The sequence below is a fragment of the Caenorhabditis remanei genome, chromosome V (assembly GCF_010183535.1).
Source record: "Caenorhabditis remanei strain PX506 chromosome V, whole genome shotgun sequence".
NCBI classification, from domain to species: Eukaryota; Metazoa; Nematoda; class Chromadorea; order Rhabditida; family Rhabditidae; genus Caenorhabditis; species Caenorhabditis remanei.
Genome location: NC_071332.1, coordinates 13,678,052 through 13,692,453, shown reverse-complemented (window position 1 = coordinate 13,692,453; position 14,402 = coordinate 13,678,052). Strand labels below are relative to the sequence as shown.

General features: G+C 37.8%; 9 protein-coding genes across 9 annotated transcripts; 4 read left to right on the top strand and 5 right to left on the bottom strand.

Annotated features, from left to right (window-relative positions):
* Positions 1–3,282: 3,282 nt before the first annotated feature.
* GCK72_019739 (uncharacterized protein) lies at positions 3,283–5,215 on the top strand (the record flags this gene model as incomplete). The annotated part of the gene is made up of 4 exons (XM_003098576.2): positions 3,283–3,678; positions 3,731–3,958; positions 4,005–4,630; positions 4,924–5,215. 4 exons carry the CDS (start codon positions 3,283–3,285, stop codon positions 5,213–5,215), a joined length of 1,542 nt encoding a protein of 513 aa, XP_003098624.2.
* GCK72_019738 (uncharacterized protein) lies at positions 4,955–5,224 on the bottom strand (the record flags this gene model as incomplete). Its single annotated transcript, XM_053733194.1, has 1 exon — positions 4,955–5,224. The coding sequence occupies one exon, from the start codon at positions 5,222–5,224 to the stop codon at positions 4,955–4,957; it is 270 nt and encodes an 89-aa protein (XP_053582107.1).
* Positions 5,225–5,602: 378 nt separating this feature from the next.
* Positions 5,603–6,315, bottom strand: GCK72_019737 (uncharacterized protein; the record flags this gene model as incomplete). The annotated part of the gene is made up of 3 exons (XM_003098564.2): positions 5,603–5,819; positions 5,899–6,217; positions 6,264–6,315. 3 exons carry the CDS (start codon positions 6,313–6,315, stop codon positions 5,603–5,605), a joined length of 588 nt encoding a protein of 195 aa, XP_003098612.2.
* A 433-nt stretch (positions 6,316–6,748) lies between these two features.
* GCK72_019736 (uncharacterized protein) lies at positions 6,749–8,226 on the bottom strand (the record flags this gene model as incomplete). The annotated part of the gene is made up of 4 exons (XM_003098495.2): positions 6,749–6,860; positions 6,913–7,107; positions 7,159–7,441; positions 8,172–8,226. 4 exons carry the CDS (start codon positions 8,224–8,226, stop codon positions 6,749–6,751), a joined length of 645 nt encoding a protein of 214 aa, XP_003098543.2.
* Positions 8,227–8,698: 472 nt separating this feature from the next.
* Positions 8,699–9,569, top strand: GCK72_019735 (uncharacterized protein; the record flags this gene model as incomplete). The annotated part of the gene is made up of 3 exons (XM_053733193.1): positions 8,699–8,977; positions 9,027–9,337; positions 9,389–9,569. 3 exons carry the CDS (start codon positions 8,699–8,701, stop codon positions 9,567–9,569), a joined length of 771 nt encoding a protein of 256 aa, XP_053582106.1.
* Positions 9,570–10,299: 730 nt separating this feature from the next.
* GCK72_019734 (uncharacterized protein) lies at positions 10,300–11,073 on the top strand (the record flags this gene model as incomplete). The annotated part of the gene is made up of 3 exons (XM_053733192.1): positions 10,300–10,431; positions 10,528–10,841; positions 10,893–11,073. 3 exons carry the CDS (start codon positions 10,300–10,302, stop codon positions 11,071–11,073), a joined length of 627 nt encoding a protein of 208 aa, XP_053582105.1.
* Positions 11,074–11,459: 386 nt separating this feature from the next.
* Positions 11,460–12,601, bottom strand: GCK72_019733 (uncharacterized protein; the record flags this gene model as incomplete). The annotated part of the gene is made up of 4 exons (XM_053733191.1): positions 11,460–11,676; positions 11,745–12,084; positions 12,139–12,175; positions 12,482–12,601. 4 exons carry the CDS (start codon positions 12,599–12,601, stop codon positions 11,460–11,462), a joined length of 714 nt encoding a protein of 237 aa, XP_053582104.1.
* Positions 12,602–13,504: 903 nt separating this feature from the next.
* GCK72_019732 (uncharacterized protein) lies at positions 13,505–14,174 on the bottom strand (the record flags this gene model as incomplete). Its single annotated transcript, XM_053733190.1, has 2 exons — positions 13,505–13,709; positions 14,008–14,174. The coding sequence occupies 2 exons, from the start codon at positions 14,172–14,174 to the stop codon at positions 13,505–13,507; spliced, it is 372 nt and encodes a 123-aa protein (XP_053582103.1).
* On the top strand, positions 14,097–14,327 carry GCK72_019731 (uncharacterized protein; the record flags this gene model as incomplete). Its single annotated transcript, XM_053733189.1, has 1 exon — positions 14,097–14,327. The coding sequence occupies one exon, from the start codon at positions 14,097–14,099 to the stop codon at positions 14,325–14,327; it is 231 nt and encodes a 76-aa protein (XP_053582102.1).
* Positions 14,328–14,402: the final 75 nt, after the last annotated feature.

Here is a 14,402-nt window from a genome sequence, read left to right as displayed (position 1 = left end):
TTCCAGGAGTGTCAATGCTCAATAATCTAGAAAACTGTGTCAATGCAAGTAATGTGTGTTCATCCGGGTGTCATAACCAGTTTTTATGTTTTAAAAAAGCCTAAGAAGGAAGGGAAGGATAAAAAATAAAAAACAAAATAAATACAAAACAAAATATGATTTTCACTAACTATGTACATGTATGTATAATAAATTGCCGAAAATGTTGTTTTTTTTTGTGTTGAAATATTTTTTTAGGAATCATGTTGTGTTCGAGTTTCTGAACTCTCGAAACTGTTTATATTTGAAAGGCATTCATTGTTGCCTATTCTAACTTTTCTTTGTATATTTTGTCGAGAAAAAATGAAGAAATTAACATTGTGAATATGAGCTCTGGTAGGCAAAACTATGGTTTGAAGGGTCACTGTTTTCGATCCCCGCTCATCAAAATCTGCTTGTCGGTCATCATTTTCTTATACTTCTTGTTTGTGTTTTGTTAGTGTCTGTATCTCTTTTTGTCCCCATTTCATTTCCATCGACTTCTTTTTCTTTGTCGCCATCTTCTTCTCCCGTCGCCGCCGCGCAAATCATCTCTCAACGTTCATTAATCAAATGTGATTTTTTGAACTCGACTTGATAGTGGCAATTTGAAAAGAAGATAGTGGTTGAAGAGACTCTCATAGACTTTGAAAGAAGTGAGATATGGAACAGTGTTGTCCAAATGCCAAAGATCTATAAAATCATGATGATCTATCAAATATCAAAACGGGAGAAGTTCCAAAGATCGTGGCTTGCATTTGCACAGTTTCTATGGCGACGGTGATTTATTATTCTAATTAATTACTACGACGGTTTTGAGATGCCAGAAGTTTTTGACAACGCTGTATATTGTTTCTTAGTTGTTGTGCATATTCACTAAATACCCTCCCTCGAATATGACAAGTTTAAGAGATTCCCATTGTTCCAGACTCTCAAAAATAAGCTTTGTAGTTTGAGATGATAATTGAGAGAGAAAACTGATTTTTGTAGACAATCTCAATAAAACCGCCCGACAGCTGAGTGAGTTTGCGGAAACACAACCATAAATTTAAATAAATTGTCTCTTGCCCCGGTAAAAAGGGTCGTTAAAAAAAGACTGCCACTTGATGAAGATGTTGGTCAAACTTTGTCGAAATGTCTATCTGAGATCACATAAAGGTGACGTGAAAGAATATCATTATTATTATCGCAAATGTGTGAAAAATTGAAAGTGTGAAAAACAAGAGGAACAGGAAAAGATAGGAATGAGGGAGAGTCCGTACGAGATTGACCGGGGAGTGCGAGTGGGTCGGACGGGAAAAAAGTCGAACATCGAGGAATTGGTAGAAATTTGAATAAGTTCGTGGTATGGTACAGATGAACTCGGAGAGCAAATTCCTAGGTATTTGAAGCCCAATGCACATTTCAGAACAGTAGGCTCTAACGTAAATTATCTTGTTTTTGTTTGAAATTCTAATGCCCTCCAATTGGAGAATGGACTAGCTTTCTCGTACAAAGGTTATGGATCTATCTGAATATCAGACTAAATGCCAATCCAGTTGCTTTATCTCTGAAAGTTCCCTCGAAACTATCTGAAACTTGTCCTTTTGCATCCAGAAAAAAAACCAGGACAACACTCAGTCTGACCGAACTCATGACGTAGTAATTTGGCGTACAGTTCATGCAAATGAGCCTATTCCCCCCCCCTTTTTCCCTTTTCCACACATCATCTTCTCTTCTCGTTTCCCAACTATCACATCAATGAATCGTATCACAGAACACACGCTCACATGGGGGTTCATCTTCAAAAGATCATATCACTTCTCTTTTCGGAAACTAGAGAAACATCAGTGAGACAACAGAGAAGATCATTTCGTGTACGAATAACGACTGCGTCACGAAGTCAGTCTCGGGCGATTTTTGGAAATCGAGTAGAGGGAAGAACACAAAAATAGCAATGATGAGTACGAAATGCAACGATGTGTACGAGGAATTTCTATTAGTTGATTGATCGGATATGATGGGGTTCATTAAGATTGAAGAAAGGGTACAATTAGATCATCTAAGCATCTTTTTGAACTGGGATGTACAAAAAAGAAGCTGGAAAATTGAAATGGGAAAAAATTGCAGAAAGGACATTCTGAGTGGTAATGGGGACAATTTGGACGTTTTGGAGGGCTCGGAAAGTTTCCATCTGCTACTAAAAGTAATACTGCAAGGCTGGAGCCCATTCGGAGCACAATTGGAGCAAACTTTCTAAAAAGGTTTTTATTCAAAAAACAGGTTTCAGAAGTATTTGGAAATTTATTGGAACCCCAGAATCTTTTCAAGTAAAAAAGTCAGGAAACCTGGTAAACTGTGAAAAACAAAACAAGATAAAGTTTCGATTTTTTCATCAAGTCCCACTAATTTGTGGAAGAGATTTTGACATTTTAAGCAATAGTTCTCAATTTTTCTTTGTTTGTCGAGATTCTCCGCTTGATCAAGAACCATTTACAAGTAAACACCTTTCATTTGGCTCGGGATATAACGTTCTTGCTTATTTTACATGAAAGCTTTAAGATTTTTCATAGTTAACTCGGCAAGTTATGTCAAAACTTGTTTTTAAATCTTTTAAACTGTTTGAGTCGAAATGAAATTTCTAACTTTCTGTATCCTCGATTTTCTGAAAATGGTTTGAGCCCATACTTTCATTTCTAAAGTTTTCTGAAACCCAAAATATATGTTCTTCTAAGATCTGTTTAATGTTGATTGATCTTTTTGATCTTTATTTGCAGAAAAAAACGTCACATGACTATCCGTTTTGAAGCTTTGATCTCGAAACATTTTAAGTGAATGAAGGTTTTATAGAACCCATACTTTTTGTTTTTGTAAAATGAAATTTCTTATCTTTACATGCTCTTCTTTTTTTATGCTCCACCCTTTCAGCTTATCCTTTCAGCTCTCTGCATTTCTTCCTCCTATCCAATTGTTTGTTCTTTGCTGGGTAGGAAGGATGACTGACCACGAAGGAAACTTGTGTCGTCATTTTGGGTCTACAGTATCACTATCATCATTTGAACCAACTTTTGATCCTACCCGCCCTCTTTTTCAACTACTGCGTCTCCGTTTTTTCGACACCTATATAAGGGTGCTAGCAGGAGTCAGAAAGGCACATTGAGTTTCAAATACCAGTTTAAATGTTTCTTTTATAAATATGGACTATCACCTTTGGTTTCGTTCCAGTTTGAAACTTTCTAAACATTTTGAATTTCTTCTCAATAATTTCCCGTTATTCGTTTCAGAATGGTCGGTTTCTCAGTATCCCGAAAGCTCTCTCAAGTGCAAAACACATCTGAAGAAGACCTCAACTTCCACCACAAAACTCGATTCATTATTCTGATAATTGTCACATTATGTTTGTCAATTGCTCAATCTGACACCCTCACACTGAATTTTACAATCATTTGTATGTCTGGAGATGGAGCTCAAGTAGGCAATCATTCCGCTTTATCGAATTTAGAGGATATGGAGATGACGCTGGTGAATGGATCTGGAACATTGAGAGAAAACGTGGAGCATATGGAGCACAAGATTGCAGATGGAAGGTATAACTACACACCATCGGAGAAGAGTTTGCTGTTTTCATTGGTAGCTGTCGGAGCAATGGTTGCAGTTTATCCAGTCATGCTTTTAATTGGGGTGAGTAACAAATTATTGCAATTGAAATTGATTTTATTGTTCCCTTCTTCAGAAATTCGGATCCCGCTCTGTCTGTTTCTGGATGGGAATGCTTTCCGCAGTGACTACTGCTCTTATCCCATGGATGGCATACATTGGATTCTACCCACTCCTTGTCATGAGATTCCTCCAAGGTGCTGGACTCTCCACTGGATTCACACTTATTGGAATCTGCACTCGTCAATGGTCCATGCAAGTTCAGAATGCACTGTACATTGCCGTATTGACCACGTTCTTCCAGGTAAAAACATCTGAAAAGTTTATTAAAAAGTAACATCATTTTTTAGATTGGTCCAATTTTCACCATGCCTGTGGCTGGAGCATTGTGTACATCTTCCCTCGGATGGCCAGCTGTCTACTACATTCATGCTGTTGTCACATTCGGTCTCTTCATTCTTTTTTACTTCTTCTATAGAGAGAACCCAACCCGTCACGCATTCGTCAGCACCAAGGAACTCGAAAAGATCCAAAGAGACAAAGGAGAGGGAAAGCGTGAAGCTGTTCCCCTCAAGGCTATCCTCACTGATCCTGTCATCTATTCCATCTGGATCTCAGCTATCGGAAATTTCATGGGAATCCAATTGACGATGCAGTTCTCACCAACGTACCTGAACAAAGTGATGGGATTCGCAGTCGAGCAAACCGGAACATTCAGTGCAATCCCTCAAGTCGTCACATTCTTCTTGAAAATTGCCGCCGGATATGCCGCTGATAAAATGAGATGTTGCACTCCACAAACTTCTGTCAAGATTTTCAACAATTTGGCGTTGGGTGGAATGAGTATTTCTTTCCTAGGTCTTGCTCTCATCCCAACATCTGAACCAGTTCTTGGACTGTGCATGCTCATATTCTCTTGCTCAATCATTGGATTCAACTGTGGTGCTTTCTTCAGAAGTTCGGCTATCTATGCTGCGTAAGTTCTTATTATAGGCAAACCGACACACAAATAGATAGGCATTGAAAAAGGAAGATAACTCGAGTGATAGACACGAAGATCAGTGTTACAAACACTCACTTCTACAAAAAAAACATGTGAAAACGGAGTGGGGAAGAGGGATTACATTCCGGAAAGAATTATAAAGTCAAATATTCAAAATTTTAAAACAACAAAAAATTCAAGAGATGATAGAGGGGATAGGCCGGTTAGATGGAACACCATTGGATTTACAGACACACCTACATATATTGATATCAACCTAATTTCAGCCAGCACAATCACTTCATAATGGGTGTCAACTCATTCCTCAACTGCCTCGCCTCCCTCATCGCTCCAGTCGTCGTCAATATTTTCGTTACAAATGACACCTGGGACGAGTGGTGGTGGGTGTGGATGGTATACTTCGTCGCTCTTTTCGTTGCCAACATTGTCTTCCAAATCTACGGAAAAGGAGTCCCAGCCGAGTGGACCAAAGCAGGATATGGAGCAAAGAGTGCCGTCGGAGACGTGATTCCTTCGATTCCAAAACCAACAGAGCCAGTTGAGACACCGAAAGTATAAGCATTCCATTCGTTGAAATTAAAGACCCTTTCTTGTATTTACTAAGAACACAAAATAACCCCTCTTATTAGCAGTATTCGGAGTTTCAGAATAACCAAAATCCCTAATAATCCTTCTCCTTTAACAACAGTATCCCTCATATCATACGCCAAAAGCTTTAAATTCTCAAAATTTTAAACTAAGCTGGTATTTTTTCATTAGTTTTTGACCTAGTGCCACTTGGCATCCCATACTCGACCCCATCAATTTATTCCATCATGCCAAATCAATTCACTGTAAACAGAAAACAAAAAAACTTTATTTGCAATTCAAACGTTTCTTTTACTTGTATTTCTTGTTTTACTATTTATGTACATAGCAAAATTTCAAAAATGTAATAATCGCTCTTCATTCTTCAAGTTTCATCACTCGATTCACACAAGAAACCATTGTTTTCTCGAGACTCCTCAACCATTCAGCAATGTGGATATACATTGTTCCGATGAAGAAGAACAAATAAATAATGATAGAGAAGATGCAGAAAATAACGATGGAATAGGAGACAAGATGGTCACATTGATCATTCTTGATGACTTCGTAGCTCCAAAGTTTTCCAATGAGCACGCTGAAAAAGCACTTTCTATTGAGAAATTATAATAAATTCTTAGGAAAAAATATAAAGTTTGAAGTGCAAATTTCCATACCTTGAAAACAGGACAACTCTTACAACTGCCATGAATCCCAATAGAGTTCTCGATGAACTCCAAACTCGATTCTCCTCCCAAGTCTTGATTCTTTCCATACTTCCGATTATACTGGGTCTCGGAAAAGTCTTCTCGAATTTCGTCTCATTCACAATGCGTCTCCAGAATATCAGTCTATCAATTACTATCAGAAACGCGACAATGATCATCCATGGTGGGAGGAAGGCGTTTCCGGGGCAACTCGTGACTTTCCAAATACCAATTACAAGAAAGTAAAGAGGAATTGTGAAGAAGATGACATTGGAGATAAGGATCAGAACTGAAAAATAAAAAATAAAAAATATTTTCTAGAGAAAAACACTTACAAACTGCTTTTCTCTTAGCGATTTTTTTGATTGAAATTGATCTCATTGGCATAATTTATTGAAGCTTTCTCTGAAAATCATAAACTGAAAAAAATAGTCAATTGAAATATTGAACGCAAAAAAAGACGATTCAGAACAAATATATGAAATCAGGTTTTCGAAAATTGAGAAGAAAAAATCTGCCTTCTACTAAAAAATTGTAGGGACAAAAAACTTCTCCCCCATATCTTATCACATTCGATTTGTGGTCATCCGCCAATCGCATCGTTCGACATTTCTCATGTTTTGGTTCACTTGACAAAAATTAAAAAGAAATGAAATGGACAGATTCGGACGAGCCAATCTTGTAATTCAGGCAAAAATTCGGAGTATTTAATCCAGAAAATCTGCTACAAAATCTGGAATCAGAAATGAATCAACGTCAGTCTAAATACAAAACCTGAGAGTTATTGTGACTGAATGAACTGAAATTGGTCTAGAAGACGTCAGAAGTAGCATACAAAAAACATGAATTTCAGTTGATTCAGAATCAAATCCAAGTCATTGTAGATTTGAATGACGCAGTTCTGTAACTCGTACATTTCTGGAACATGTCTGCTGAATAATAGAGATTATAAACCAAATAGAAAGAGAACAATTTTATACCAACAACTTCAGATGCTCAATAGTTTTCTCATAAACTCCCTCTTGCCAACGTAAAATTTGCAATTGGAAGAAACGAGCGAATTCAATCATATAGAAAAATAGGAAGAAGCAACAGAAAACCAAGATTTCAATGTGATAATCCAAGCGTTGAGATCCGAGAGCAATCATTTGGATACTGAAGCAAAACCCGTATGAGAATCTGAAAAAAGTAATTGATTGGCTCAGAAGTTTTGAGCAGCAGAAAACTTACAATAAGTAGAAAATCATCTTCATGAGTAGTTGGTGGTGTTCGATCGTGTCCTTCGTTTTTAAATATTTTTCTTCCGAAAGAACTTCCGATTTTTCAGTGACAGTGCTCGTGTATTTCGCTTCATTCAACAGATTCATCCAATAAGAGGCGATGTATACTAGCATCAGTGAAGAGGTCAAGAATATCCAGATGGTGAATGTGGAGTCGTCAATGTTCAAGATTCCAATAGTGACAAGGAATACTGGAGGGATCAGGTACAGAATAGTGTTGATGGCAATGTAAACTGAAAATATATTTTTTCGTACATGTTGTGGAATTATTCATTCCACAAGTCGTACTCTTGCATAATAAATACTAAATACAATAATATAAAAATATCTGATCCAAATCAGTAAAAGGAGCAAAGCTCCGTCCTTCTAACCCGCCTTTTCAGCTTCCCCGTCGTCCTTTTCCCTGGAATCGCCTCCTTCTGTTTTCCTCTTCACTGTCCCGCTGCATCCGCGCTCTGCTGGACACTTCGCTGCGTCGCGACTCACTTGTCATGAGAGGGGCTGCCGTGAACGGAGGCAAGTTCGAATGGTTTGGAAGGACAACGGACCGCTGTCACGTCTCTCCCTTTTTTTCCCTAATTTAATATATTTTCTAATATGATAATAACATTCACAACGCGAATCACCAAGCGTTCTCACTTTAACCACAATAATAAATCTTTATAATTACCACCAATTCTTCGTTCTCTCTCTCTTTTCAGGTTTCTCACATCTTCATACACTTAGGCCTAAAATCACTATAAACTTAGCCCTTTCTCTATCTTTCTTCTAGCCTAACACTCTCTTAGTCCTCTCGTCACCGTCTCTCCTCACTATCTCCGTCGTCTCTTCGTTGCCTTCACTCCCTCTCCGTTATCTAACACTCTTCATGTCTACCCTGCCTGACTTGTGCTCCTAAAGGGAAAACCCTTCCTTTATGGGCACAAAAGTACATAAAAACTTGGAAAAATAGAAAATACTTACAAACTGCTTCATCTTTGCACGGTTTCTTGCATTGCTCTTGTTTCTCTACATCCATGTTTTAGGTGTGATATTGCACGAAGCACGTCAAACACCTGAGTACCCGACAATCTTTATACTAAAGGAATGAAAATGAGGAAGGGTAAAAACGGACGACTATCGAAACAGAACTGGTTTTTATAGTGAGTCACGTCCTTGAGATCAGAGATTTTCACTCCAACAGAGACCCTTCGGACACATGTCGATAATCGTTGGCGAAATTCATGGTGGCCTCAGAACATTTGAACGATTCTATGACCTAATTAAACATTTTCTGGAATTAAACAGAAGCGACTTCAGTAGAGATGAGTACATTTAATTAAGAAAAACTTTGATGATGGAAAAAAATAGTTTGATGTTTCGCTGTTTCGTTCACCAGTTTTCTACATAAAGTTATTCTCGCTTTTGGCAATTCACCCCCTACTTAAATTTTGATTGCAGGCATTCTATAAAAGAAATTTCCGCCCGCTTGTTCTGCTCAACTACAAAATATGACAACTTTTCTTTTTGTATTTTTCCTAGCTGTTTCCCCTACACTTTCTATTATCCTCGGTGGAGATGGCGGAGGTGGCGGATTCCATGGTGGAGGGCATAGTGGCGGAAGATCGTCTTCCTCTTCAAGTTCTTCTGGTTCGTGGTCTTCTGAAGAACACGGTCATGGAGGCCACCGTCCACCTCATAGACCACGTCCCACTGTCCCTCCAAGATCCGAATGCGACTCCGGTTGGTTGAGATTCGAAAGACCGAGTGGCTTGATTTGGTGTATTTATGTAAGTGTGTCTGTCTGTTCATCTGTTTTTCAACCTATTAGTTGTACAGATTGCCTTCTCGGGAGTCACCAACGGATACTTTTCTCAATCAGAAGCGCAAGTTGCTTGCACTGCACTAGGTGCAACTCTCACGGGATTCCAAAATGACAATGAACGAATGACAGTTGCCACGACGGCATTGGCAAATGTCACAGCAAGAGGAGGACAAGTAGCCGGACTTTGGCTTGGAGCCACAAATCTTCCGGGATGTAGATCACCAAGTTGTGGTCCTTTTAACACATTCCAATGGACCGATGGTTTCACAACTGGAGTCGGTGGACTCAAGTGGGGAGTTGGAGAACCGGATGGAAACAATTGGCCGTCAGTTTGAATACACATATTTTTTAAAGAAAAAAAAACAAGCTATTGTAGAGGACCAACTGCTTGTATTCAACAATTCATTATTTCCCCAAACTTCGTGGCTGGAGCCAATGAATTTGCAGGTTGGAAAGGAGCATTTGTCAATGGAGATCTGGATAAATACGCTTGTGTATCACCCGCATATCCATACACCAGAATGTATGCGTGTGGAAAAGTTGGAGTCAGACAATGAATGGTTTTCGAAATTTTTTGTCAATGAAGGATTTTAATGATTACTGTACACAGCTACTATTTCAACTGAAATTCCGTGACGCTATCAGTAAAAATGCCACACGAAAGCGTATTATTTATTGTTCACAAAATGCATGACAAACAAGAGAGCGGTTGACTGTCCAACATGAACCAAAAAACACGAATCATTATTCGATTTCTCTTCTGAAGGTCTCATGACCCCCGCATCCATCGCCCGTATAGCTCAATGCATAGCTGTCTTGTAAACATAAGGTCGGCGGTTCCATCCCGCCTGGGGGCATTCTTTTCTGAAAATTTCTACTACAATGTTCATCAAATTACAAACACAAACTTGTGATATGTATAAATGTTTTAACTATGAATTTATGGATTTGGCATAGGTGCCTATTTCAAAAATATTTCATATTTAAACAGAGTTTAATTTAGTAGAGATAAGTACATTTCATCAGTATTGAGAAAAACGTTGATGGTCGAGAAAAATATGTAGTTTGATGTTTCGCTGTTTCGTTCACCAGTTTTCTACATAAAGTTATTCTCGCTGGGTGCATTTGGCAATTCACCCCCTACTTAAATTTTGATTGCAGGCATTCTATAAAAGAAATTTCCGCCCGCTTGTTCTGCTCAACTACAAAATGTGACAACTTTTCTTTTTTTATTTTTCCTAGCTGTTTCCCCTACACTTTCTATTATCATCGGTGGAGAAGGCATAGATGGCGGATTTCATGGAGGAGGGCATAGATCGTCTTCCTCTTCAAGTTCTTCTGAAGAACACGGTCATGGAGGTCACCGTCCTCCTCATAGACCACGTCCCACTGCCCCTCCAAGATCCGAATGCGACTCCGGTTGGTTGAGATTCGAAAGACCGAGTGGCTTGATTTGGTGTATTTATGTAAGTGTATCTGTCTGTGTATCTGGTTTTCAACCTATCAGTTGTACAGATCGGCTTCACAGGAGTCACCAACGGATACTTTTCTCTATCAGACGCGCAGCTTGCTTGCACTGCACTAGGTGCAACTCTCACTGGTTTCCAAAATGACAATGAACGAATGACAGTGGCCACGTTGGCATTGGGAAATCTTACAGCAAGAGGTGGAGCACAAGTAGCCGGACTTTGGCTTGGAGCCACAAATCTTCCGGGATGTAGATCACCAAGTTGTGGTCCATTTAACACGTTCCAATGGACCGATGGACACACAACTGGAGTCGGTGGAATCAAATGGGGAATTGGAGAACCGGATGGAAACAATTGGCCGTCAGTTTGAATACACATATTTTTTAAAGAAAAAAAAACAAGCTATTGTAGAGGACCAACTGCTTGTATTCAACAATTCATTATTTCCCCAAACTTCGTGGCTGGAGCCAATGAATTTGCAGGTTGGAAAGGAGCATTTGTCAATGGAGATCTGGATAAATACGCTTGTGTATCACCCGCATATCCATACACCAGAATGTATGCGTGTGGAAAAGTTGGAGTCAGACAATGAATGGTTTTCGAAATTTTTTGTCAATGAAGGATTTTAATGATTACTGCAGATACTATTTTTACTGAAATTTTGTGATGCTATCGGTAAGAACGCCATACTGAAGCGTATTGTTTTGTTTTTCACAAAATGCATGACAAACGAGAGAGCGGTTGACTGTCCAACATGAACCGAAACAACACGAATCATTATTCGATTTCTCTTCTGAAGGTCTCATGGCCCCCGCATCCATCGCCCGTATATCTCAATGCATAGCTGTCTCGTAAACAGAAGGTCGGCGGTTCAATCCCGCCTGTGGGCATTTTTTTCTGAAATTTTCTGCTACAATTTTCATCAATCTACAAACATACACATGGGATATCTAGAATTATTTATTTTGAACTATGAATTTATGGATTTGGCATAGGTGCCGGGCTAGTACTTTTAGATTTTTTCAAACGAGATGTACAAAAATTGACAGAATATTTCACAAACATGCAGAAATATACAAATAGGGCAAGCATTCCAAAATAAAAACTGAATATTATTGGGTCTGGATCAGCAGAACCTTTGCCATGAACAGCCTGAATGAGTACGTGAAGAGCAACTATTGTGAGTCCGAGAGTTCTGAAATTGAAAACTTTCTTGAAATCAAAGTTCAAAAACAGATTTGAATAATATGAAAAACAACTCACACTAAAAACAGAATCACTCTCAGAATCACACTGGAAGTCCTCAATTTCTTAGAACTGCTCCGTTTCTCCTTGTCTTTCTGCCATTGTTTGATTTGCTCCTTATTTGAGTGTCTGATAGAACTCCGTGGTCTTGGAAACTTTCCCTCAAAAATGACTCCATTGAATTTGTGTTTCCAATAAATCAGCCGATCGATGAATATCAAAACAGCCACTCCGATCATCCACGTTGGCAGGTAGAAACATACGTCCAGATGTCCAGACCAACAGTTGTCACGTATTCCAACATACAGAAAGAGGACACCAATACCGAGAAGGATAACATTGGTGACGTATATAACAACTAAAGAATGGATATAGTGATGGGAAGAACTATAAAACAAAACGAAGAACATACCGTATTCCAGGAGTGTCTTCATCCTTTTTGTTTTGTTCTGAAAATAGGAAATTCTTGGACAGAGATCAGCTTCAGTATATCGGAAAAACACAGACAAAAGTAACAAAAGACATTTTAAAAAATGACGTGATAAATATTATTTTGAACTACTTTTGGAAAATGTTGAAAATAAGAAACAAATAAAACAAGACACCATTGATAATAATGAAGGAAAAACAAAACGCTTAGCTGATAAGAAACCGAGAACAAATGTTTTGAGCTATCCAAAAGATTATATGAGGGGAAAAATCAATCTTTAAATATTGAAACTAAACTATATTTGTTTGATAAAAAGATAACTAACCTTGGCGAATTCAAGATAACCTAACAAAAGTGGTTGTCTTCGATTGAGTAAACTTGTTTCCCAATACACGATAAGGTCAGAAGTCATCTCTGTTTTCTTCTTCTTCTCGTTCTTCTCCATTTCTTCTTTTTTTTGTCTGACCGTGTTTTTATCAATTAGTTCGTTCTCGTTTTTTATATTATTGAGTGTGTTTTCGTTATCGTCTAATAGGAATGACATTGGCATATGATTAGAGAAAAAAACAAGGAAAACATATTTATGAAAAGTTTAAAAATGTCTTTAAAAATCATTACTGAAACACTTTCATATTTCAGAATACAACAGTTCAGTTCTGTCCTCTCCGCCCTTCCAGTATTTGATACACACCAAAATTAAGAATTTCAGGAGTATACAAATATAAATTTTCAGAATAATACATCCAAATGAAAATGCATAAATGAACAAGGTGGGAGCTTTTGAGAATCCTCCGACTGACTGGATGTAGATGAATTCCATGAGCACGCCGGGCACGGCGTTGAAAACTTGATATTTAGAATGTGTATTTTGATTCAAAACTTACACAACACAGACTCCAATCCTCACCACCAAATCAGACCAAAACAAACATTTCTCATGTGATGCACCTTCCTTATATACTTTCCACGAGACCAACAATTCCAGGATGACTAAAACTGCAACGATGCCCATCCAATATGGAACAAATGTATCCGAAGATTGACCCTGTTCAAGTTCTTCTTTGACACTAAAAACAAGGAGAAGAACAGATGTCAGGGACAAGGCAATAGTGGAAATTACGTGAGTGACTGAAATTTTTAAACTGAAATTGAGAAAAACGAGAAAAATCAACTTACAGAATTCAAAAGTGAACCGATTCATTTTTTCTGACTAGAAAAAAGTGAATCATTTTATAGCAATATCCACCCCATCATCAAATAGTATTTTCTCATTCTAAATAGATATGACTCATGGTTCAATTTAAACAGTTTTATTCCTAAGATTTTTTTATTAAAAAGAACTTTTTATTTACATGACTCGATTCAAAGAAGCTTTCGACTTCTGATCTAATTTCGAGAGAAATGAGACTACATGAATATAAAATGTTCCAATGAATGACACAAAATAACAGACTAATGCGACAATGCAGAAGAAGAAGACAGAAAAAAGAACGATTGGTTCACAATTATCTTTGAACAGAATGTCGTAACTCCACAGTGCGCCAAAGATGACACTGAAAACATCTTGATAATCTATTTTTCCCATACTTGCAACAGTCCGGGCCACAGTACAAAAATTTGAATTTTTTTGAAAATGTTGTCGATTTTTTGCAAAAAAGTCGATTTTTCGACTATGTGTTTACATTTCGATAAAATACAAGTTTACATAGGATTTTTGACTATTTTTAGATGAAAATTTAAAAAAATTTCGAAAAATTCTGTGTAAAAATCGTGCACATTTTTTGGCTCCGGGCCGGGCTGATATTTTGCAAGTCTGATTTTTCCTATTCCGAATTACAGTGAAGAACTTACGCCAAGAAGAACACAATCCTTAGATTCGTCTTCGCCAGAATCAAAATTTTTGATGAACTCTTCATTCTATCCTTCTCCCAAGCTTTTATATGGTTCAAATCATCAACTTCTGGTCTTGGAAAGTTCTTCTCGAAGTTCGTCTCATTTACCAGAATCTTCCAGAACATCACTCTATCGATAACGATCAGAATTGCTACTCCAATGAGCCAAAATGGGAGAAACTGATTTCCGGGACATTTTGTGATGGAAAACAGACCGACAACTATGAAATAGACGGGGATTATAGCGAAGATGATGTTGGAAGTGATGAGAAAATCTGAAAATGTGAAAAAATCATTAAAATAAAATTCAGTGAAATAAAAAATTCAAACTCACAAACTGCTGTTTTCTTTGAA